The 24,133-nt window shown below is 49.8% G+C and overlaps 3 protein-coding genes across 6 annotated transcripts; all 3 read right to left on the bottom strand.

The window, feature by feature from the left end:
• Nucleotides 1–4,456: 4,456 nt before the first annotated feature.
• On the bottom strand, nt 4,457–6,961 carry LOC116726409 (uncharacterized). Of its 2 annotated transcripts, none has more exons than XM_032573119.1 (2): nt 6,636–6,961; nt 4,457–5,902 (listed from the first exon to the last, which is right to left on the bottom strand). In XM_032573119.1, the coding sequence occupies exons 1-2, from the start codon at nt 6,900–6,902 to the stop codon at nt 5,324–5,326; spliced, it is 846 nt and encodes a 281-aa protein (XP_032429010.1). In that variant the 5' UTR covers nt 6,903–6,961; the 3' UTR covers nt 4,457–5,323. The 2 variants fall into 2 exon arrangements, with proteins under 2 accessions (XP_032429010.1, XP_032429011.1); XM_032573120.1 differs by having other exon boundaries at nt 6,771–6,961.
• A 4,899-nt stretch (nt 6,962–11,860) lies between these two features.
• On the bottom strand, nt 11,861–15,296 carry LOC116725923 (uncharacterized). The gene is made up of 2 exons (XM_032572337.1): nt 13,323–15,296; nt 11,861–12,925 (listed from the first exon to the last, which is right to left on the bottom strand). The coding sequence occupies exons 1-2, from the start codon at nt 15,294–15,296 to the stop codon at nt 11,861–11,863; spliced, it is 3,039 nt and encodes a 1,012-aa protein (XP_032428228.1).
• A 1,794-nt stretch (nt 15,297–17,090) lies between these two features.
• On the bottom strand, nt 17,091–24,127 carry misp (mitotic spindle positioning). 3 transcript variants are annotated; one of them, XM_032571818.1, is made up of 5 exons: nt 23,773–24,127; nt 19,957–21,850; nt 18,734–18,942; nt 18,617–18,655; nt 17,091–17,848 (listed from the first exon to the last, which is right to left on the bottom strand). In XM_032571818.1, the coding sequence occupies exons 1-5, from the start codon at nt 23,830–23,832 to the stop codon at nt 17,759–17,761; spliced, it is 2,292 nt and encodes a 763-aa protein (XP_032427709.1). In that variant the 5' UTR covers nt 23,833–24,127; the 3' UTR covers nt 17,091–17,758. The 3 variants fall into 3 exon arrangements, with proteins under 3 accessions (XP_032427709.1, XP_032427711.1, XP_032427710.1); XM_032571820.1 differs by lacking the exon at nt 23,773–24,127 and adding an exon at nt 22,956–23,085; XM_032571819.1 differs by lacking the exon at nt 18,617–18,655.
• Nucleotides 24,128–24,133: the final 6 nt, after the last annotated feature.

The following is a 24,133-nucleotide window of genomic DNA, read 5'->3' as shown; positions in this document are numbered from 1 at the left end:
TGGTTTTACTTCACATGTATCAAGTTTTTCTTTTTACTCACTAGTTTGTCAAAACCTTCAGTTCTGTGTTAACTCCGTCAGATGGACTTTATGTTGTTTTTTGTTTTATTTCTTTTGTTTCTTGAGAAACATTTGTCTGTAAAACTGAGTAAAAATATTGTAACCTCTGTTGAGGGCTCAATTTTTTTTTTCTTTCAAAAATTTTTTATTGTTACTGTAAACATTTAAAAAACATTACATTGTTGCAATTATTCAGAAATTTTTAAAAACTTACAAATTCATCACTTTAGGCTAAAAGAAGCTAAGAACAAGAATATAAAATACAAATTCAATCTGGAGAGACTCACACGGAGAAGAAAATAGCAGTTAAAAAGATTTAATGGTACAATTTCTTTGGCGCTCGGACCCGGCAGAAGACCGTGAGCCGAGGATCACCGTGAGCAGGCGGTCTGCTCGGCGAGCTCGGGATAGTCTTCCCCCCCAGGACCGAAACTGGTGGTGGAGCGGAGCTTGGAGAGGAAGAGCACAAGGGATCCTGGAGGACGACCCTCATGGTAAAGGTGTAGAAGGGGAGGAGGTGGGTCGAAGCACGGCTGACGAGCAGGAAGACCCCAGGGTAGCTTGGACTTTTGAAGGTGTCTTTGGACGACGATTGGCTGGAGCGGCGTGAAGCTCCGGTCCGGATTGGCTGCAGTCGGGCGTAGTGATTAGATGATGTGGTGAAGCTGGTCGAGTCTCCCAGTTTGAATTTTCGCCAAGGCTCCATTTCAATCTGGAGAGACTCACACGGAGAAGAAAATAGCAGTTAAAAAGATTTAATGGTACAATTTCTTTGGCGCTCGGACCCGGCAGAAGACCGTGAGCCGAGGATCGCCGTGAGCAGGCGGTCTGCTCGGCGAGCTCGGGATAGTCTTCCCCCCAAAAGAGGGAGCCGGGCCGAGGCCTGGCTGGCCTGCAGTCGGATGACTGATAGGCGCACCACGTTGGTTGGGGCCTGCAGTCTGACGAGACTGATAGGCGTCGCTTGGGCCTGCAGTCTGACGAGACTGATAGGCGTCGCTTGGGCCTGCAGTCTGACGAGACTGATAGGCGTCGGTTGGGCCTGCAGTCTGACGAGACTGATAGGCGTCGGTTGGGCCTGCAGTCTGACGAGACTGATAGGCGTCGGTCGGGGCCTGCAGTCTGACAAGACTGATAGGCGTCGGTTGGGCCTGCAGTCTGACGAGACTGATAGGCGTCGGTCGGGCCTGCAGCTCGGCGAGACTGATAGGCGTCAGTCGGGGCCTGCAGTCGACGGGACTGATAGGCGACGGTGGGGCCTGCAGCTTGGCGAGACTGATAGGCGTCGGTCGGGCCTGCAGTCTGACAAGATTGATAGGCGTCAGTCGGGCCTGCAGCCTGACGAGACTGATAGGCGATAGGGCCCGCACGCTGGCGGGACTGATGGCGAAGCAGCGTGACGGACTGCGAGGCCAAGCCGGCAGGGCTGAGAGCCTGTTAGGCCCTGCTAGCTTCCCTAGGTGTGAAATAAATGTTAGAGGTGACTGTAGCGGCCTCTCGGAATGGACAGCCAGATGCAGGGAGTTCCAAACGGGTGCAGTTTAATCTTGACCTTTCTTGTCAGACACCGTGAAAACTGTAGCATAAATAAAGGATACATAATGTATAAATAAACATAAATGTTCACAAAACACAATTGCGCACATTCCTACCTCATTCTGCTTTCCAAGAGCGCTATTTTACAAATTTTCTTTTCTTTCTCTTCAGGCTCTAACGCTGACTCTGCGTGGTTAGCGAAACGGGAAGTGCCTAACACAAAATACGCAAAGAAGAAATCTACCGCTCTTCAAAATAAAGCACAAATCAACCACTAAGTGTCACTGTGGGACCAATGAACAAAAAGAAGAATTTCACCATTTAGTAGCTATTTACGGTGACTAGGGCTCCACCACCAGTCATTTGGAAAGATGCTCACCTGCAGACATTGCACGTGGAGCTTCGAGCATGCTGAAAGATTTGGTAGGATATAGGATGTGAAGGCCGGGGGTGACCAGCGGCCGAGCTGAAGGAGAGAAGCTGAAGGGACGCCTGACGATGGCGATGTGGCAACGCCTATTCTAAAAGAATGGCCCGAGAAGTGGCAAGGGGGAAGATCTCAGCTGAGATCAGTCTGAGGTGGCAGATGAACCAGGCAGCGGTTGTAGTGGTCAGGGAAGAATTTAGTATTGGAGTTAGATAGTCTCTAACAGATTGAATACTTTAGATGCAGATGTGAACTCACTCCGTATCAGAAATCCATAGAAGGCTAGGAGGAAAGCGCATGAGTGGAGCTCTGATGTAGGGGACGAAGGCAACGGATTGGTGTGCAGTGATGAGATTCCCAAGTGATGGGAATGAGATGGGTTTCCAGCTTTCAGGATTAGAGGAGCTATGCTTAGAAATCCCTTGAGAAGGAATTCACAGCGGGGTTCGACTAGACTAGATGATGTGCTAGGTTGCTAAAGCTTAGCGTGAAAGTTGCTTCCAGCGAGCAGACTGCGGATGTAGGAAAGAACTGAAGAAGGGAAGCTGTAGGAATGCTTTGCACGGAGGCAGATGTGGGAGTTATAACTGGACCTGGAGGGGCAGACTGGCTGCCTGTGATCTGCTGTAATATGATTAAGTTGTACGGATATACGAATCCTGCTTAACTAATTAATTAATTAATGCAACCACGGATGAATGCATGGATGTAATTCTCGAAATCCTGGAGTGTTTTTATCTTATGCTGGGGGCAATGAGACGAAGTTGGATCGCTAAATAATAGGGGCCTGTAAATCCCCCAAAAGCTCCTTAGAGAACGCAAGGAAAAGGGTAGAATAAGTCAGGATTCCTACTGCGCGGTAGACTAGAGCACGTACACGAGACCGAGAGTCGACGTCGGGCCGGAGTTTAGTTTCCTGCCAATGAGGATCACCATACGTCCTGCTCCAACGGGTGGTAGCGACCGACCGAAGGGGATTACCGAAACGCTTTTAGGTAATCGGCCACATAACAGGGAAGTTAGATCTTCGTAAGCCGTATTGCCAGCGACTGTCCGGCTTGGTGGTAAGCAGTCGGATTATCGGGGAACGGGAGGCTTGTTTTATACGAGCGAGCTTTGTGGTCGGCTACGACTAGCTCCCGCGGTAATTACTGACCATTCATTTACCAGAAGAACGTTGGCTGGTTTTATCCCGTCGCGTGTATCGAACTGACGGCTGTACAGATGACGCTGACCACCTAGCGCGCATGTCTGCGTACTTACAGTGTGTATGCCTCCTTGATATGGGTCGGAACCAATGGATGACGAGGAAAGAAAGCTGTCAGAGTGAGCGGCGTTGTGAACTATGAATCACTTGAAAAAGGACTCGTGAAGTTCGGATCGCTGTGCAGGTGAAGCTGACTGTTCGAGGGTGGAGGTTAAGATTGACGACTGGGAAGTACGCAGATGAGATCCGGTCTGCTGGCTGCAATGAAGCTGCAAAATTAGAGAGCCTGCGAGCGGCTTCTGATGATCAGACTACTCGGGGTGCGACATTGGCCCGACTGAGGGGGAAGGAGAACCATCCTCCCCGCTTTGTGCACCAGGAGCGGCCCCGTGATTGATGGAGCTGCTAAGGTGTGTGTGCGTGACTGTTTCTCCCCGTGTATGTCGGCTGCCTGAGTGGCTTGTGTTCCTGATTGCTCAACTGAGATCGTCAAGCCATGTACGGTCAATGGCTGGGATTGCGGTTGTTGTGGATGCTGGACCTACTAATGAAGCCATTCGTGTGTTCCTGCAGCGTTGTTACGCTTCCACCTGGTTCACCAGATGATAAGCGCCGATCTAGGTAGGCTGCGTCTCTGCTCTCGGGTAATCTACCTGCTGGGTCCATAGTTAAGGTATTTTCTCTTTCAGACACCTGATGACTGCACCATTTTGGAGCTGCAGCGCTCGGACGCTCTGCCGTCTGTGTGGATGGGCTGCTTGAATGGATCTGGAGTAGAAGGGGCAGTTGGGTGGGCAGCACGGCTTTTTTTTTTTTTTTTTTTTTTACCAGAAAAGAGGAATTGTAAATAAAAGATTGCCCATAACTCCGTTTGTTTTCAGGTGCGTTTTATATGGAACTTTAGGCAGATCCCCTCTACTAGTCATGAAAAGCTTAAAGAAAATGGTGCTGCGATTAGGAGACCAGCGGCAGCTGGGGCGGAGGCCAGAAAGAGCTGAAATGCAAACTGGAACTACTGACAGAATTTGGAGCGACCTTAGCAACAGAGGGAAGAGAGGGCTACGGCGGCTTAGCGGGGAACTAACGGAACGAGCTAGTCGCGACCCTGGAAATGCCAAGACCGACCGGGATAGGAGGCGTGGTAAACGTGAGTTAAAGGCACTGGTACGCTGACAGAGACGTAAAGCGAAGGGAGAATGAACAAGTCAGGAGCAGGTACGTCTTACCTAGACGACGCCCAATGGGCGCAAATGAAGCTGCGGGTTGATGAGGCTGACAAGCCAGCTGCGAGCCGAGATAGGTGGAGGTGAGCGTAGCGGTCTGATGCGACGTTCTCTCGGAGGTGAACTGGGAGAGACGATCGGGCAACGGATCGAGTCCATGGTGGGACGAGCAGGAAGAGCCGACGTGCGTCGGTGCAGCCACGGCGGATCGTGGAGACAACCAGCGCTTGCTGCGGGGGACAGCGCCAATGAGCCGCAGCAGCCTATGGTGAGCCGGAGCGGGGAACCGGGCAGATAGCGGAGGACTGCGACGTCAACGAGGGGAGGACGGAAAATTCCGGCTCGTCGTCGCCGATGGAGGCAGAAGGAAGGCGTGATGAGGGCGGTTAGATTGGTGAGGAGTAGCGGGGAGTCAACAGGAGCGCAGCCGGCCGGTGAGGGATACTCCCTGGATCTGGGCGGACGGAAGGCAGCTGAAACTTGTTGACTGAATGTCGGAGAGGTAGGAGAAGCGTTCACGTAGGTTCGAAGCACGGCTGACGAGCAGGAAGACCCCAGGGTAGCTTGGACCTTTGAAGGTGTCTTTGGACGACGATTGGCTGGAGCGGCGTGAAGCTCCGGTCCGGATTGGCTGCGGTCGGGCGTAGTGATTAGATGATGTGGTGAAGCTGGTCGAGTCTCCCAGTTTGAATTTTCGCCAAGGCTCCATATCTCTGTGTGTTAAAAGTTGAGCAGGACCGGGGTGACTCCCTCCCAAGTCCGGAGCCGTCCCGACCTTCCAGACAGCGCTGGTGCTCAGAAGGGAAACCTGCCCTGAAGCTCCTTCCCTCCTGCCTCACCCGGAGAGCCAGGCCGCCGCTGCTTGGACCTCTACTCGTGTAGCGCCGGCTCCTTCGTCCACGGAGGCGCAGGCGATTCTTCTTGGTGGCTGTGTCCTTGGCGCGCCACCTGCAGCCCTTGGTGTTCTGCTGCTGCCATCCGGATCACAGCCACGGGGGGCATCTGCCTGCGCCTGCTCACCAGCAAGTTTCTGGAGGTCCAAATGGCGTCTTTGATGGTGGCTGGGGTGAGCCACCTCTCAGCGGAGTCCTTTTTAGTCATTTTCAGCTGGCTCACCCTGTACAGCACTAGCTGTCCATGGAGGACCTCAATTGCTGGCAAGTGTGGGAATTGCAAGGAGCCGGCCTTCGCCCACAGGTCCACAGCAGCGCTGCACTCCCACAGCAGGGGCCTCACCGACTCCGGCGCGCCACAACCGGGTCGGGGGCAGATGGACGTTGCAGACATGCCGCAGGAGTGCATAACGGCTCTGACCGGCAGGATCCCATGAGCCACCATCCATGACAGGTCCTGGAGTCTGTTTGGAAGGACGGGACGGCTCACGTTGCGCCAAACAGTGGAGGCGTCTCCATACAGGAGGCCGCGCACTGGAGTCACTGGTTCCCGGTCCTGCTCAACAGAAATAATAAAACGATGATTAGTTAAAATCTTGTTCTCCTCTCCTTCCAGTCTAAAATGTTCTAAAAATTTCCGTATAAAAGCAGGAGGGAGGTTAAAAGCTACTGGGGTTCTAAAATCTCTTTTTATCATTTTTAATTTTCTGTTTCTTTTTCTATCTAAAAAGTCATACCTGTCGTGTTTGTCATTAAAGCCATAAATATTTAAGAGGTTAAAATCCTGTCCATTAAAAGTCAGATTTGCTAAAAGTGCTCCCCTTCACCAAGATGTGCGGGTTGTTTATTAAAATGGCCATGCCGTCATTTTTATTTCCATTGGAGCCGCTCCATATAGACGGCCGTGGCCACAAGTCCTGCCACCGGGTGTAATTCTTTAAAAACGGGAGTGAACATTCTTGTAGTAAAAACACATCTGACTGTACGGAGCTTAAAAAGGATAAAACACTCTGGGCTCTAACTCGCGACTTCACACTTCTAACATTGATGGTTGAGAAGGTGAGAGTCATGAGTATGATGGCTAAAATCAAGTACGACATTTTAAAGGATTAAAACAAGATAAGACTAAGTTCAAACCATGTTAAAAAACGGGCGGTCGTTAAAACAAGGCGGGTTCAGAGACTGTCCTGTGAACAGAGCTCTTCCTTCCCACATGGTGGTGCAGGTCGGGTTGGAGCTCCATTCCCCCTTCGGACTCTCGGTGCCGGCCGTCTTTCTAAAGCCGTTACCTTGTTTGGGTCCTCCGGGGTTGATTGGTGAGCAAAGTCTAGGAACGAGACCTCATTGGATGAGCCAGCGAGGAAGGCTCTGGATTCCTCTCCGAAGGAACCGAAGAGTTCCTCCAGCCTTCCTCTCTTCCCTACCTTGGGGGTAAGGTCGGGAGGTGACTCAGATGCCGGCCTCTTAGCCAGCTGGGCGTCGGGGAGGGGGGCATCATCGCTACTGTCCGTCTGTTCTTCCTCAGATGCCGAGCTAGCTCCGCCTTCGGTTAGCATCTCCCCCCCCTCACTGGATGTTTCGGTCTGGGGGGGGGCTTCCTTCCCCTCCCCGCTTCCCGCCCTTTCCTCTCCTCCAATCAGAGGACCTTGCGGGAGATTTGAATTTTCCGACCCAGCTGCGTCCACTTGCTCATTAGCCGTTTCCGTTAGCGTCTCTTTTCCTTTTTTCAGTTTATTCGCAAACGATTTTGGACAGTCTCTGAACAAATGATCCTGTCCACCACACAAATTACATTTCCGCCCGTTCGTACATTCATCAAAAGTGTGTCCCACTTCTTGACATTTACCGCAGAAAACCTTTTCACAAGTTTCGGCCAGATGACCATGCTCGCCGCACTTTCGGCACAGTTTGGGTTGGCCTTGATAGTGAATGTAGCCTCTGTTCTCCCCCAGGACTATCATTGAGGGGAGATGCTTCAGGCCCTGGAAGCCTTGGGGTTCTTCCCATTGTTTAATGGGGAACCGCCAAGCACAGTTCCAGATGCCGTCCACATCCCGCACCTTCATAGCCTGGCCTCTCACAGTGCAGTATCTACCCAGCCACATACAGATGTCTTCAGCACTGACAGTCTCATTGAACATCCTGACAATCACCGTTTTCAGGGAGTTGTCAGTCAGCTTCTCGACGTCAAATACTGAAAACTGGGTCTTAGCATTTTCAAACCGTGTCCAAAATTCTTTGAGAAGTGCGGCAGAGCAAAAACTTACGTCATATCCCTTATTGAAAGGCAGGGTAAGGATACAATTCAGGTCATCTGGACGAAACTTCAGTACCTGTTGAATCAGTTTTCTGGAAAAGTCCAATCTCGTTATTCTATTTTCTTCTTCTCTTTCCTTAAATAAAAATCGAACACTGTGGTGCCTCCGCATGCCGGCATGGCTAGCCGCCATGGTGGAGGCACCACCAGTTTAAAGGTTTAAAACCTTTACTAAAAACAATAAATAGTTAAGAAACACCAATAAATACAAATAAAAGGTAAAAGATATTTTCCACTACTTAGTGGTCAATATCTTAACCGGGGACAAAATTTACTGAACCTCTAAATCAGTGGCAACAGCCAAGTCACAAAGACTACCGCTATCACCACCCAAAGGAGGGGACCGCTGTCTGAGCCAAAAGGCCGAGAAGCGATGTTGAGGGCTCAATTTTTTTTTTCTTTCGAAAAGTATTTATTGTTACTGTAAACATTTTAAAATTTACATTTTTTCAATTATACAGAAATTTTTAAAACTTACAATTTCATCAGTTTAGACTAAAAGAAGCTAAGAACAAGAATATAAAATACAAAATCTCTCTGTGTTAAAAGTTGAGCAGGACCGGGGTGACTCCTTCCCAAGTCTGGAGCCGTCCCGACCTTCCAAACAGTACTTGGTGCTCAGAGGGGAAACCTGCCCTGAAGCTCCTTCCCTCCTGCCTCACCCGGAGAGCCAGGCAGCCGCTGCTTGGACCTCTGTTCGTGGAGCGCCGGCTCCTTCGTCCACGGAGGCGCAGGCGATTCTTCTTGGTGGCTGTGTCCTTGGCTCGCCACCTGCAGCCCTTGATGATGTTCTTTTTGCTGCCGCCATCCGGATCACAGCCACGGGGGGCATCTGCCTTTGCCTGCTCACCAGCAAGTTTCTGGAGGTCCAAATGGCGTCTTTGATGGTGGCTAGGGTGAGCCACATCTCAGCAAAGTCCTTTTTCGTTATTTTCTGCTGGCTCACCCTGTACAGCACTAGCTGCCCATGGAGGACCTCCCTTGCTGGCAAGTGTGGGAATTGCAAGGAGCCGGCCTTCGCCCACAGGTCCACAGCAGCGCTGCACTCCCACAGCAGGTGCCTCACCGACTCCGGCGCGCCACAACCGGGTCGGGGGCAGATGGACGTTGGAGACATGCCGCGGGAGTGCATGACGGCTCTGACCGGCAGGATCCCATGAGCCACCATCCATGACATCCTGGAGTCTGTTTGGAAGGACGGGACGGCTCACGTTGCGCCAAACGGTGGAGGCGTCTCCACACAGGAGGCCGCGCACTGGAGTCACTGGTTCCCGGTCCTGCACAACAGAAATAATAAAACGATGATTAGTTAAAATCTTGCTCTCCTCTCCTTCTAGTTTAAAATGTTCTAAAAATTTCCGTATAAAAGCATATGCAGGAGGAAGGTTAAAAGCTACTGGGGTTCTAAAATCTCTTTTTATCATTTTTAATTTTCTAAGATAGGACCCGCACCAGAATCTGGTCATCGTGTTTGTTTTGTTATTGCTGGAAAGGTTCATAGCTTGTTTCAGGTGGGTGCTCGTATAGTGGCTGCCTAAAAACAAGTAGAGGTCTGGGACTCCTTTTCCCCCTTTTTCTTTGGGTTTGTACATGATTTCTCTTTTTATCCTTTCCCATTTAGAGTTCCATATGAAATAAAAAATGGCTCGTTGTAGTTCTAAAAGCACTCTCCTAGGAGGGATAAAAACAGCACTGGTGAGTAAAAACACTGGTAAAATCACAGCTTTAACTATTAAAATCTTTCTTTCTATTGTAAGGTTCCTCATCCCCCAGAAGCCCAGTCGCTGTTTTACTCTTCTTGTTATTTCAGTCCAGTTTGTCTTTCCTTCTCCATGTTTGTCAAATTTTACTCCCAGTATTTTTTGTTCTTCTTCCGTTACTTGAAACTGACATCCTAATTTTTCATTCTCTTTCCATGGTCCATAAAATTGTGCTTTTGTTTTTTCTTTGTTTAATTTTGACCCTGATGCTTTCCCGAACCAATCGGTTAATTGAAAAATCCTATCTATTGATAAAAGATCTGTACATAAAATGTTAAAATCATCCATGTATAAAAGACATTTCGCTACCTGCCCTCCACTCCCCGGTATCGTTACACCTAAAATCTGTGGGTCCCTTCTCAAGATCTGCGCCAGCGGCTCGACGCAGGCCACATAGAGAAGGGCGGATAACGGACAACCCTGACGGACACCGCAGTTCACTTTCACTGCTTTTGTCAGAAACCGGTTAACCATAAATCTGCTGGAGATGTCTCGGTACAGCAGTCCCACCCACGCTACGAACCTCCCAGGAAAACCCATTTTTTGCAGTACCTGGAAGAGGTACTGGTGCGAGACCCGATCAAACGCTTTCTCGAAATCTAGATTTAGGACTATCAGCCGAATGTTTCTGTCTCTCGCAAAACAGATGGTGTCTCGGATCAGTACCAGGCTGTCCGTGATCCTCCTTCCCGGGACGGCGCAGGCTTGATCCGGGTGGATTAAATCCCCCAACACTCGACGCATCCTGGCTGCTAAAAGTCTACTAAAAATCTTACAATCAACGTTTAAAAGGGTAATCGGTCTCCAGTTTTTAAGATCTGTCTTGTCTTTGTCTTTATATAAAAGTGTAACTATTCCTGTTCTAAAACTATCGGGGAGTGTGTCTTGTTTGCTAAAATCAGTAAAAACAGTAAGTAAATCCGGTGCTAAAATATCGTAAAAGGTTAAATAAAATTCTACAGGGAGTCCGTCTGAGCCTGGAGATTTTCCTCTTTTAAAACTTTTCAAAGACTGTAAAAGCTCTAAAAGAGTAAAATCCTGCTCTAAAAAACTGCTGTCTTCTATACTTTTCTCAAGGAAATTCAAAGTTTCTTTTATATTTTTTTCTTTTACCATTTTTTCTGAGTATAAGTCACTATAGTACTTTTCAATTACTTTTTTCTTTTCTTCTATGTTAGAAACAATGTTTCCATTTTCTGACTTTAAATCAGAAATAAAACTTGGATTGTTTATAATTTTCTTAAAAAAGTATCTGTTACATTTTTCTCCTTCTTCTATTTCTCTTTCTCTGCTTCTTAAAATCACTCCCTTACTCTTTATTTCTGCTAAAAAGCTCATTTCTTTTTTTATTTCTCTTATTTCTTTATTAAAATCCATTCCCTTTTGGTTTAAAAAGTAATATCTTTGTAATCTTTTTTGCAGCCCCATCATGCATCTCTGTTCTTTCTCCTTTTTCTTTTTCCCTGCTTGTCGAAAGAAAGTCTGGGTCCTACCTTTCACCATCTCCCACCACTGTGCTCGTGTTTCGTACAGGTCTTGGAGGGTCTGCCACTCGTGGTACCGCTCCCGGTACTGGCCGACCAGAACCTGGTCCTCCAGCAGGGAGCGGTTGAGTTTCCACAGACCTCTCCCGGTCGTCGCACCTGAAGGGAGTGAAAGCGTGCAGGACAGAAGGAGGTGATCAGAAAAGAAAGCCGGTGACAATCTAGCATCAGTTAGGGCGCAATCCCTGATGAAGAAATAATCAATACGAGAGGCCATAGAGCCGTCACCACTGAACCAGGTGTAGCCCTCCTCTCCAGGATGCATAGTTCTAAAACAGTCCACTAGTTTAAAATCCCTAACGATTCTTTGTAATAAAAGTGATGTTTTGTCTACCTTAAAATCCTGTCTATTTCTTTTCCTATCTTTTCTAGATAAAATGCAATTAAAATCCCCCCCAATTATTAAAGGTTTTGTTCCCAGCATGTGGGGCTGCAGTTCCTCTAAAAAGTCATACCTGTCGTGTTTGTCATTAAAGCCATAAATATTTAAGAGGTTAAAATCCTGTCCGTTAAAAGTCAGATTTGCTAAAAGTGCTCCCCTTCACCAAGATGTGCGGGTTGTTTATTAAAATGGCCACGCCGTCATTTTTATTTCCATTGGAGCCGCTCCATATAGACGGCCGTGGCCACAAGTCCTGCCACCGGGTGTAATTCTTTAAAAACGGGAGTGAACATTCTTGTAGTAAAAACACATCTGACTGTACGGAGCTTAAAAAGGATAAAACACTCTGGGCTCTAACTCGCGACTTCACACTTCTAACATTGATGGTTGAGAAGGTGAGAGTCATGAGTATGATGGCTAAAATTAAGTACGACATTTTAAAGGATTAAAACAAGATAAGACTAAGTTCAAACCATGTTAAAAAACGGGCGGTCGTTAAAACAAGGCGGGTTCAGAGACTGTCCTGTGAATAGAGCTCTTCCTTCCCACATGGTGGTGCAGGTCGGGCTGGAGCTCCATTCCCCCTTCGGACTCTCGGTGCCGGCCGTCTTTCTAAAGCCGTTACCTTGTTTGGGTCCTCCGGGGTTGATTGGTGAGCAAAGTCTAGGAACGAGACCTCATTGGATGAGCCAGCGAGGAAGGCTCTGGATTCCTCTCCGAAAGAACCGAAGAGTTCCTCCAGCCTTCCTCTCTTCCCTACCTTGGGGGTAAGGTCGGGAGGTGACTCAGATGCCGGCCTCTTAGCCAGCTGGGCGTCGGGGAGGGGGGCATCATCGCTACTGTCAGTCTGTTCTTCCTCAGATGCCGAACTAGCTCCGCCTTCGGTTAGCATCTCCCCCCCCTCACTGGATGTTTCGGTCTGGGGGGGGGCTTCCTTCCCCTCCCCGCTTCCCGCCCTCTCCTCCTCTCCTCCAATCAGAGGACCTGGCGGGAGATTTGAATTTTCCGACCCAGCTGCGTCCACTTGCTCATTAGCCGTTTCCGTTAGCGTCTCTTTTCCTTTTTTCAATTTATTTGCAAACGATTTTGGACAGTCTCTGAACAAATGATCCTGTCCACCACACAAATTACATTTCCGCCCGTTCGTACACTCATCAAAAGTGTGTCCCACTTCTCGACATTTACCGCAGAATACTTTTTCACAAGTTTCGGCCAGATGACCATGCTCGCCGCACTTCCGGCACAGTTTGGGTTGGCCTTGATAGTGAATGTAGCCTCTGTTCTCCCCCAGGACTATCATTGAGGGGAGATGCTTCAGGCCCTGGAAGCCTTGGGGTTCTTCCCATTGTTTAATGGGGACCCACCAAGCACAGTTCCAGATGCCGTCCACACCCCGCACCTTCATAGCCTGGCCTCTCACAGTGCAGTATCTACCCAGCCACATACAGATGTCTTCAGCACTGACAGTCTCATTGAACATCCTGACAATCACCGCTTTCAGGGAGTTGTCAGTCAGCTTCTCGACGTCAAATGCTGAAAACTGGGTCTTAGCATTTTCAAACCGTGTCCAAAAATCCTTGAGAAGTGCGGCAGAGCAAAAACTTACGTCATATCCCTTATTGAAAGGCAGGGTAAGGATACAATTCAGGTCATCTGGACGAAACTTCAGCACCTGTTGAATAAGCTTCCTGGAAAAGTCCAATCTCGTTATTCTATTTTCTTCTTCTCTTTCCTTAAATAAAAATCGAACACTGTGGTGCCTCCGCATGCCGGCATGGCTAGCCGCCATGGTGGAGGCACCACCAGTTAAAGGTTTAAAACCTTTACTAAAACCAATAAATAGTTAAGAAACACCAATAAATACAAATAAAAGGTAAAAGATATTTTCCACTACTTAGTGGTCAATATCTTAACCGGGGACAAAATTTACTGAACCTCTAAATCAGTGGCAACAGCCAAGTCACAAAGACTACCGCTATCACCACCCAAAGGAGGGGACCGCTGTCTGAGCCAAAAGGCCGAGAAGCGATCTCGGCCCGCAGTTGTTCGGCCCCCATAACTTCCACACCATCCACAAACCCTTCGGTCACCCTGAGACACCTAGGATGTTGTGGGTTTTTGCTGACGACTTGTAGAGCCACGGTCTGGGGGCCCATTGACCCACGTCCTTCCACCCGTTGACACTGCTTACAGTCAGTTCCTATTGCACACGGCCGGCGGGACAGGGCATCAGCATTGCCATGAAGCCGACCAGCCCGGTGAACGATTTGGAAGTTGTAATCCTGCAGTGCCTCTAACCACCGTGCTAGTTGCCCCTCTGGCTCTTTGAAATTCAGCAACCAGGTCAGGGATGCATGGTCAGTGCGAAGAAGAAACTTCCTCCCATAGAGGTAGTGGCAGAAGTGTCGAACACCCTGGACAACAGCCAGCAGCTCCCGCCGGGTGACACAATAGTTCCTTTCTGCCCGGCTGAGGGTGCGGCTGTAATAAGCAACAACCCGTTCTCCTGTCTCTCCCCCTTGAAAGAGCACTGCCCCAATGCCTCTATCACTGGCATCAGTATCCAGAATGAAGGGTTGGTTTGGGTCAGGATACTGCAGTACTGGGGCCCCCACCAGTGCCATCCTGAGTGCAGAGAAGGCAGCAGCACAGTCTTCATCCCAGTGGAATGTTTGTCCCTTTTGGGTCAGCCGATGCAGGGGGCTGGCGAGAGTGGCAAAGTCCTTTACAAATCTCCGGTAATAGGAGGCTAGCCCCAAGAAGCTATGCAGCTCCTTAGTGTCCCGAGGCTCTGGCCAATTCCTCACTGCACTGACCTTGTCCGGGTCTGTAGATACTCCGGCTGCACTGATGACGTGGCCCAGAAAGGTGGTCTCTCTCTGGAGCAGGTGACACTTCTGTGGGTGAAGTCGCAGGTTAGCCTGGCGAATGGTATCAAACACTTCCTGAAGGTTGGCCAGGGCAGCCTCAAAACTGTCTGCGTGCACCAGAAGGTCATCCAGGTAGACCGCACAGCGGCTTCGTGGAATATGGGCCAACACCCTTTCCATGAGGAGTTCAAAGGTAGCTGGGGCATTGCAGAGACCAAAAGGCATCACCTTAAATTGCCACAGTTCCTGCCCAATGGTGAATGCTGTCTTTGGGCGAGCTTCTGGAGACAGTTCCACTTGCCAATAACCGCTGCGAAGGTCAAGGGAACTGAACCAACTGGACCCAGCAATGTAGTCCAGCGTATCGTCAATGCGTGGGAGGGGGTAGGAGTCCTTGCGGGTGTTTTCATTCAGGCGTCGGTAGTCAACACAGAACCGCCAGTCTTTGTCTTTCTTTCCCACCAGCACTACCGGTGCGGCCCAGGGGCTATTGGAGGGCTCTATGACATCAGCCTTTAGCATCTCTTCGATCTTCTTCTCTGCCACGGCCCGCCTTGAAAAAGGCAGACGGTGGGGCCGTAGACGGATGGGTCTCGTTTCTCCAGTGTCGATGTCGTGCTGTACCAGATTAGTGCGAGTACACTCCTCATCCTTAGCAGCAAAAATGTCAATGTAGGCCTCCAGCAGGTCCTGTAACCGTTCACTCTGCTCCTGACCCAGTCCTCCACAGCTCCGCAGGCACAGCTCCCGTACAGCCTGCCTTGTCTCCTCTGATGGCAGTTCTGCATGTGCCTCCTCCGTCCCCACCAAGTCATCCAGTGGTCTTTGTGGAGCCCTGTTGCGGTCTTCTGATAGTGTTGGTGCATTAACCTGTCGCACCTTCTCTTGACGTTGGGAGTGAAGTTCAACGGCTTTGTGGCCCACTCGGAGCGTGGCTGAAGTAACATCTATTATGCCCCCCCACGCCGCCAGCAAGTCCAATCCAATAATACAGGGGTCCTGGATTTTCGCCAGCCAAAACATGTGTTGACTTTTCTGACCCTCCACCTCCACATCAAGGACCCGCCAGCCTTTCATCCTTGAGCGCTCCCCAGTGGCCGTGGTGATGTATTTCTTGGTTAGGGACCATCCTCTAGGACTTGGTGCCTCTGTCCCAGGCAGTATGCCCGGTCGAACCAAGGAGGCGGTGGAGCAAGTGTCTATCAGAGCACAGAGGGCAACACCATTTAGCCTAATGTTCACATATAGTCCATGTGGGCTGCCTAGTCGCCCCAACCGCATTGCATTTTCAGTAGTAGGGGTGTATTCTGGTGGTGGCAGGCCCCCTCCAGTACCACCCCCAATCAGTTTAAAGGAGGCTGTAAGTCTCCTTTACGTGGAGCTGGTGCTGGACAATCACGAGCCAGATGCCCCAGCTCTCCACAACGGTAGCACTCTGGTCCTCTTCGTCGCCGCCCCCCGGATGGTGCTCGCGGTTGGACAGCTGTTGCTTGTCTCAGGTTATCCTCATCATCACTCTCAGTACAAGCTTGGTTTGCATACAGCCTCACCCCTGGAGCGGTATTCTTGACGCTTAGAATAGGCTCTACCCTCTCTGCCTCCTCCAGCACCGCTGCCCAGTTGTTATGAGAGTGGACACAGATATGTTCACGAAGTCTGGCTGGCCGAAGTCCCCTAATGAAGGCCTGGAGGGCAAGTTTCTCCTGTATTGCTTTCTCCAGATCAGGGTAACCTTGTCGAGTTTGTAGCAGAATGTCAGCTGCATAAGAGCCTATGCTCTTATGCTAGGCATGCTCGGCATAAATCCTCCTGCCAAAACGCCTCCGAAGAGCTTCCTGGATCAACGGCCAACTGCGGCGTTCTTCTGGACGTAGGTCAGACAGTACTTGTAGGGCACCCCCCTCTAAGCTCAAGGCGACTTGAAGCGCTGTCTCCTCTGGGGACCAGCCACCCAGTTCGGCAGCCATCTCAACCTGGACAAGGTAACCATCCAGTGCTGTCTCCCCGTTATAACGCGGGAGCTTGGGTAGAGTTGGAAGGTGAAGCCATTGGGGAACCTCCTCCCAAGCAATCCTCTCCTCCGACTCTTGCCTTCCGATGGTAGGCGGGGAAGCAGGGACGCAGGCACCTACCAGCCTCGACAAAGGCCGCCCACGGACAGCGCTCGCTCCGTCCGGTCGGCTGCTGCTGGCTCGAGTGTTCCCCGTGCTTTGCTCCTCCGCCTGCCTTGACAAAGGCAATTTGCTTCTTCTTTTCCGTCTTTCCGAGCCAGGCTGCTCCTCTGTGAAAGCGAGTTCTTCTTCCAGTTCGGCTAGCAGCCGTTCAATGTTCCGTAACAATGTCATTTTCATCTATCCCACTTCTGACACCAATGTAACCTCTGTTGAGGGCTGAATGAAGACACACACAGGGTTGGATAGCCAGAACATTCACAACTTTAATGGCGGAACACACAGGTCTTTTCATTCGGACAGATAGCCTTTTCGCTCATGGTTCGCCCTCTTCTCTGCCGCTAAGCCTCATGGGAAAAACACATAACAACATAACAGCACCCTTTAACCGCTACAATATCACTAACAGAGTCATTAAAAAATCATTTTAAATTTGTTTTTGTCAGATGGTGATGACAAAGTTTTGGGTCAGGTCCATTAAAAAAGTAATTTTCAAAAAAATTTGCAACTGGGAGCCTGCACCTTATCATCTTTACATTTCTAAAACATTATTTGTCATATTTGTGTACATAAGCTTGAGGAATCATTTTTTTAAAAATTGGGAAAATTTAAACCCATTTTGTTCCACTTCTCAAGAATCACTAACCAGATATGTTGTTAATAGTTACACTCTGCAATATAAAAACAAGGAAACCACCAGTCAGTATTGCAGATGTACTTATTCTTTATTTAATGAAGGAAAAAACTCAGAGATTAAAATCAGTTTTTTTCAACATTACTGTGGGAGCATTAGCAGAATGCCTGTCAGTGAACAGCTTCTCCACCGGCCAATCAGAGCACACCCTGCTGGTTGGGAAGGACTACAGGTTACTTGGGATCACCTGCAAATATGGTTGCTTCTGGTCTGGTGGAGAAACCTGAGGTTCTTAACATGGCTCCACCACCTGTGGGTTGGGTCAGTGATGTCACAGCAGGCTCTGATCTCAGGGTGCAAGAAGTTCTGCTCTCTGCAAAGTGGGTCCATTCTCAAGTCCAGAACCCATCCAGGCAAAAAGCAGAACTCCAACAATCAACGCATTTTAGGGTTTCATTTATTTTGCTGCATCAATTTCAATCATGAACAGTTACTGACTTCCTGTTTAGTTTTGTCAAATGAAAAGTGTCAAAATCAAACTCCTGCTTTGCTCTCTGAGGTTAGACTTAAAGCGACCAATTGTCTCCACTGGACGTTTACTCAGCAGCTGATTGGATCAGGTGAGAACATCCTGTCTACAAGGGTGCATCAGTTGATGCTGCTGACCCATGACCCTGCTCAGGATTGGTCCACACTTGGTTCTGGATCTGGTCCTGCAGCTGGTCCTGGTGGTCTCACTGGTTGTCCTGGTTGGCGAACTGTCCAGCCTCCCACAGCAGCGCTCTCTGGTTTTTATGACGAACGACTCGAGTGGACTCCACCACCTGAGACAAGACACGGAGGGGACATCATGGTGATGGAATAGATGCATGTGGAACCAGTCAGTGAAGTTTTTCAAGGTAAAAGTCTTTAGTGACAGGGTCCAAATAACTCAAACTCCTGAAGATCTGCAGGTTGATCCAGAAATCTAGACATGCTAACTAGCCACTTGCTAAACACATGTCATGTCTTCAGCCTACGAGTTGAGAACCAACTGGGCCAGCGATCGCTGGCCCAGTTGGTTCTCACCTTTTGGATTTAAAAACCTTTTGGATTTAAACTCCTTTTATGACCACAGTTTCATCTCCACGTCTCCCTCTGCTGTAGGACCAGTCGGTCCGGAGAACTGGACCGACTGACGGTTCTGTTTGACCCGGATCTACGGAATTATCGCAGGAATCTTCAGAATGTTGCTGAGGAGATGTTAAGGCGGGAATCACCATAGCAACCAATGACTCAACTTCTTCTTTGCATCATGGCTGCCTCCATAGATCCAGTAAACCAAAACCATCGGGTCAGAACCTCTTAGACAGACATCAATTGAGGACTAAACATTCTGGGTTCTACAGAAACTCTCAAATAGCTTTTCAGAATAAAGCTAACAGATTCCCTTCAAGGTAAAAGTACTGCTCTATAATGGATTGGGCCAGGTTCTCCAGAGGTTCTGTGGACACTTTGAGTCTGTTGATTATCTTGTGTTCTAGCTGGGGTTGGTTCTGTAACTTTTGTAACTGGTTTCCATGCTGCACCATTTCAGGGTCTCCAGTGCTCACCTCATTGTTGATGTCATCAACTGGCTGGATTCCTGCGTACTGAAAGACACAAACATCTTCAGACAGGAAGTCCCACCTCTCAGGCTGAGACTACCAAAATAAAAGCAGGAGACTCACAGCGCTCTCTTCCAGCTTCAGCTTGGCTCGGTGTTCCTCAAAGTCCTGCAGCAGCATCTCCGTCAAACCTCGAGGAACCGTCCGGACTGCCAATGGGGAGCAAGAGGCCGGGGACGCCAACGAGGTCCAGGGCTTAGCGGTGACGAGGGAGGCGGAGGGCAGCAGGACGCTGAGATGAGGAGAGGACGAGGACAGACTGGCCGGTTTCTCTGAGACACAGGAAGGAAGCACAACGTGTACATTAGCAGGCATGCTAACACACAACCCTGAGGGATACCTGAGACATTAACCACAAGCAAATAGGGCCTCCATATTCTGGCTCTAGAGGAGTTCTAATGCCTCTTTAGAAGCTGCTTCATGTCCATCAACAGTTAACCTGAATGCATCTCCAACACTCTACTGCTTGGAGACACTGCCCCCCACAGGCCACCCCAGGAAGGACAGCCCTGTTCTCCTTGAAGGAGGTGTGGTGTTCCTGAGGAGGCCTTCTGACAGAGACTGGACTCTGAGTCAGAAACTGTTACTAATTGACTCAGTCCGCTGGACTCTGGCCTCATTAGGTTACTCATTGTGTCGGCAGCGGGTTTGACCTGGAGCAGGCCCGGTTCTGGCCTAGTCTGGACCTCCTGGGAAACACCAACCCAGTATCAGAACCTTGAAAAACTATGAAGCTGAGGCTTCCCATAAACATGGCTCAGGGTTCTTTAGAAATGACAGATCTTAGCAGCAGCCCAAAGGAACCAGCAGTGAGAATCTTGATCCCAGACGGTTCCTTTATCTGAACACCGAGGTAATGTTCCTCCACTAACTGACAGCAGAATACTGATCCGGCGAAGGGAGCTGCAGTCAACCCGCCTCTGTCCCTAATCCGAGCGAGATCAGCTGGCTTCACGGCCAGGCACGTGCAGGGCGGGGCGGAGTGAACAATACCTCCTGCTGTGTCACCCCACCGACCCGTTTCCTCTACACGGTTGTGTGGGACGAGCTGGATGAGGATGGAACAGCTTGGTGAAAATGGCCAAAGAGAATTTGACAGGACCAAAGAGACCGGACAGACAGGAACTGCAGTGAACATGAGCATCCTTTTCCAAAACTGCCTGGGGTTCAAATTCATCTCAGTGACAATAGATCCAACATCACGCCTGAATGTAAATATTTTTATCTCTCATTAAAACTGAAACTAAAAAGCCGGTGACATTAAACTTAGGACAGGAACCTGGTACCTGTTTTAAGTGGCGGGTAGAACTGCCTCATGGCCGTTCTGGATGCCTGCTCCGCCAGAGGAGCAGGAGAGAAGATGGGTCGGCTGGTTTCCTTCATGGACTTCCTCAGCTCTCTCAGCTCCTGTTCTCTTTTTAGAGCTTCTTCAATCTCCTTCTCAATGAAGTCTGGAGCTCCTTGCCCTCTGGACTGCAGGCCTGTGGACTCCAGGTTCTTCCTCCAGCTCTGAGGGAGCTCTAGTTCATGCATGGTTGTTGGTGTGAGAGAAGCAGGAGGGGAGGAACCCATTTGTTTTCTGACCTCAGAGTCCCTTGGTGTGAATAAGGAGGTGGTTGAGTTTGTCTGGGAGAACCAGGACTCATCAGGATGTCGGTGAGGACAGCATGGAGAGAGGAACACTTCATCTGTTCCAGAATCGGACTCAGGCTTGTCTCCTGAGTGTGAGTCAGCCTCTTCTCTCTTGTACCCCAGCTGTGGAAGATTAGCTCTGCCATCTGGTTCCTGGATCTCTGGTTGCTGAGGGCTCTCCTCCCTTTGGTTTTCCCTTTGGGTTTTTCTGTGGAGGATGAAGCTCAGTGGATTCTTTTCGAAGGTTCTGTCAGGTGTCAGGGACAGCAGTGAACGTCTGGTTTCGATTCTGACCATCTCCGCTTGACCACTGCTGTGCTTCAGGCCTCGAGATTTCCGTAGCTCTGCCTCACGTTCCTGAGTTAATCGGATCTCCCTCTCAATGGGGGTTTCAGGGAACACCTTGGATTTCCTGCAGTGATCAAGCAGGCCATCATCACTGGCGTAGCCTCCAGCCACTTCTACTGACAGTTCCTCATGGCCAGAGTCTTCAAAGATGCTACTCTCTCTACTCAGACTGCCATCAGATCGGAGCACTGTCACTCTTCTCTGAAGATCCATCTCATCTCCGCCTGCTGGTCTAAATGGAGTCGTGTTATCGCCTGCCTCCATGGCACCATAGACCTTCACCTTCCTTGACACATAAGCATTAGAATCCAATTCTGGAGTCAAGTCCGACAGGATTCTGGGTGACCGGACAGGACTGAGCATCTGTGCCAGTTGGTCTTGCTCTATCTGTAGAAACTTCTGTCGGGCTGCACCAAAGTTGATCTGCTCCTTCACCACGGCTCCTGGCGCAGCGGTTTGAGGAGGTTCTGGTCTGGAGAGAACAGGACTGAAGCTCAAACTGAACCCCTTTATCAGTCTATCTGTGGACAGGATGGGGTCCAGAACCTCCTCTTGGTTCTGTGGTTCTGGTTGGCTCCTCCTAGCAGCCTGGCTGTGGATGATCATCTTACGAAGCTGCTTCTCCTCATCCTCATCTATGATTTTCATCCCATTGTTGGGATCCACCATGTACTGATAGTCTCCATTGCTCTCTGAGAACAGACTCTCTGGCTTCTTGTTGCTGCTGTAGGTCTGTAGTTTGAATCCTTTCTCTTTCTTCAGAACGGCCAATTGAGCCTGGCGCTGTGGTGACACCATCCAAGCTTCGTTCAGCTCCGCCTCCGGACTCCTGGGATCCTCCACAAAGGAGTAGAAGCCGCTCTGAGAGCCAGAGCTGCTACCAGGACTGCTGGGCTGCCACTCGTCACCGCTAGAGTCCCCATCCTGAACCGTGACATGCCGGACTTCGACTAGGCCGTTCCGGGTTCCGTCGTTCTCCCAGGAGCCAGAGTCCCGGTCCGCCAGGCCAGGAGCAGGCCCAACAATGGTTCTCAGGTCTGAGGGCTGCAGCAGGGGGGACAGAGGCTTCAGCACCCACCTCCTGGGGGAGCTGTCCATGCCTGTAGGGGGCGTTGTGGAGCCACAGGGGGGAGAACCGTCTCTGGATGTCTGAGAATTTTGTGGGGACCAAGCAGGCAAACAGTCTTCGGTGGAGAGTCTCTGAAACAACAGCAAAGACAATTACTGAAGCCAAGGAGCAATAAACTGATCAGCAACACCCAGGCAGTCCTGGGGGGCGTTTGCAAAGCATTGTGGGGTCTGTAGTCCCCATAGAGTCTGAGCCGGGCTGGGAGAAATGAAACTGAAGTCACAGAGCAAAGGAATGTCTGACTGATCAGAGATGAGTTTAAAACCCCAGAGAGGAGCGGCTCGAGTCACCTGACACAACAACCCGCCTCTTATCAGGTCCAGAGATAAACCTGCTCATACCGGCGGTTCTGATGGACCCGGTCCGGGTGTTGACGGCAGCTGTTCTTACAGGAGCTTTTAAACTGTGCGGATCTACCCTGGTTTCCAGTTCAACAGTCCCAGTAAGCCAGTCTTAAACTGGATCTCATGCTGGTTCTGTTGGTGGTTGACCCACAGAACTGCCCTTACTGGGTTCGGCACAGGTGTGTTTAAAACCAGAACCCAACTCAGGTCACTGACATCTAAACTGGTTCAACTCATCCAGTTTGAAACTGGTTTCATACTGAATTCTACAGGGTTCTGGACTGGTTCTGTTTACTCTGGTTTCAAACTGGGTTAGATCCATCTGCACTGGTTTCATGCTGCTTTTAAACTGGTTCTGGACCGTTTCCATTTAAACTGCCTCTATACTGGTTTAAACTGGTTTGATTTTTCATTATTTTGTACAGGAGTTGGTTCTTTGGAATAAATTGGGATTAAAGTTGGTTCTGGACTGGTGTCCAGAACCAATCAATCTGGATCAGAACCGTCTGATGAGACAGTGAGAACCCGGACCACCAGAACATTCGGAACATTCAGAGCTGCAGCTCTGCCTGCGACCGGCTGATAAGACACCGCTCCCACAGCTGGTGGCCGATAGCCAACCGCCCGCTGAGCCGGGCCAGAACCAGTGTGTGTGTTCCTGTCTTGAGAATTTTTGCGTGTATTCCTCTGTAAGTGTGTGTGTGTGTGTGTTCTTGTGTGTGTGTGTGTGTTATTTCTGGACCGAGCTGAACCGCAGTCCCGCCCCCTAACGGACCCAAACATCTGGTCAGCCTCTGGCCTCAAATCACCTGAACAACAGAATCTCTCTTACCTCGATCAGCGTCCAGCAGCAGCCGCAGGTCTGAAGAGCAGCTGCCTGAGGGGACGAAGGTCGCTGTGAGGCCCCGCCCACTCACAGGCCCCGCCCACTCACAGGCCCCGCCCACCTGCTCTCCCTCAGCAGGTGGACTCTGGATCATCACCATGGAGACAGTCGGGCTTTCTGGGTTCTGAGAGCAGTGTTTCCCAGCCCTGGTCCTCCAGGCTCACTGCAGCCAGGTGATTTTAGTTGACAGGTGTTTGCTGTCAGCTGAATCAGGCGTAATGAAGCAGGGAAACAGCTAAAACATGCAGGGCAGTGTTGAGAGTAAATAATTTGGTGTTTTTCCTTCCATCTCTTTTAGCTAGTTGCAAAGCTAAAGCTAAAGGAAATGACATGTTAGGAAACGCCCTCAAAGCTAGGGTTAAAGAATATGACACACTAGGGAACGCTCTTTTTAGGATATAGCTTTGATAGAGGCTATCAAAATGAATAGAAAACTTTTGTTTGATGCCATTTTGTCCTGCTAACTCCTAAAGGTAGCATGAGAAATGGACCAGCTGTATTTTGGTATTAATAAATGGAAATCATGAATTCAACTCACTGACTCCTTTTCAACCTCATACATCAAGAACTTCGCATGGAGGACGGATAATTCTCCACAGCAGTGAGCCTGGAGGCCCAGAGAACCAGGGGAACCCTGCCCCCTGCTGGACCAGCAGCAGTACTGCAGCTCTGCTGCCCCCTGCTGGACCAGCAGCAGTACTGCAGCTCTGCTGCCCCCTGCTGGACCAGCAGCAGTACTGCATCAGGTTGTTGGCAGCCTCACCTTGTTCTCCGAGTCCAGACTGAAAACCAGAACCTTCCACGGCGGAGTGTACTGGAACATTCTGCTGCTCCAACTGGACCTGGCCTGTTCTTGCTGGTTAAAGACAGAAAGAGTCAACAGAGTGGAATGTGGACATTTATTAAATAGAGGTATTATGTATATACAGTAAGTTGCACATGTACCGGTACCGGTACCGCTCGGCTCCTGCTTTAAGTTCTGCTCAGAGCTCCAGGATGATCAGTCTGGATGAATCTAAACGCTCAGAAACCAGCAGATCAATCTGATCTCTGATCAATGGCTCCATGTTCTCCATCAGAGCCAAAGCTCCTCAGGTAGCGGCTCACCTTGATGCAGCTACTGA

This window comes from Xiphophorus hellerii, chromosome 9 (assembly GCF_003331165.1).
Source record: "Xiphophorus hellerii strain 12219 chromosome 9, Xiphophorus_hellerii-4.1, whole genome shotgun sequence".
NCBI lineage: Eukaryota > Metazoa > Chordata > Actinopteri > Cyprinodontiformes > Poeciliidae > Xiphophorus > Xiphophorus hellerii.
Note: the sequence above shows the minus strand (reverse complement) of the source record. Positions and strands in the feature narration are given on the sequence as shown.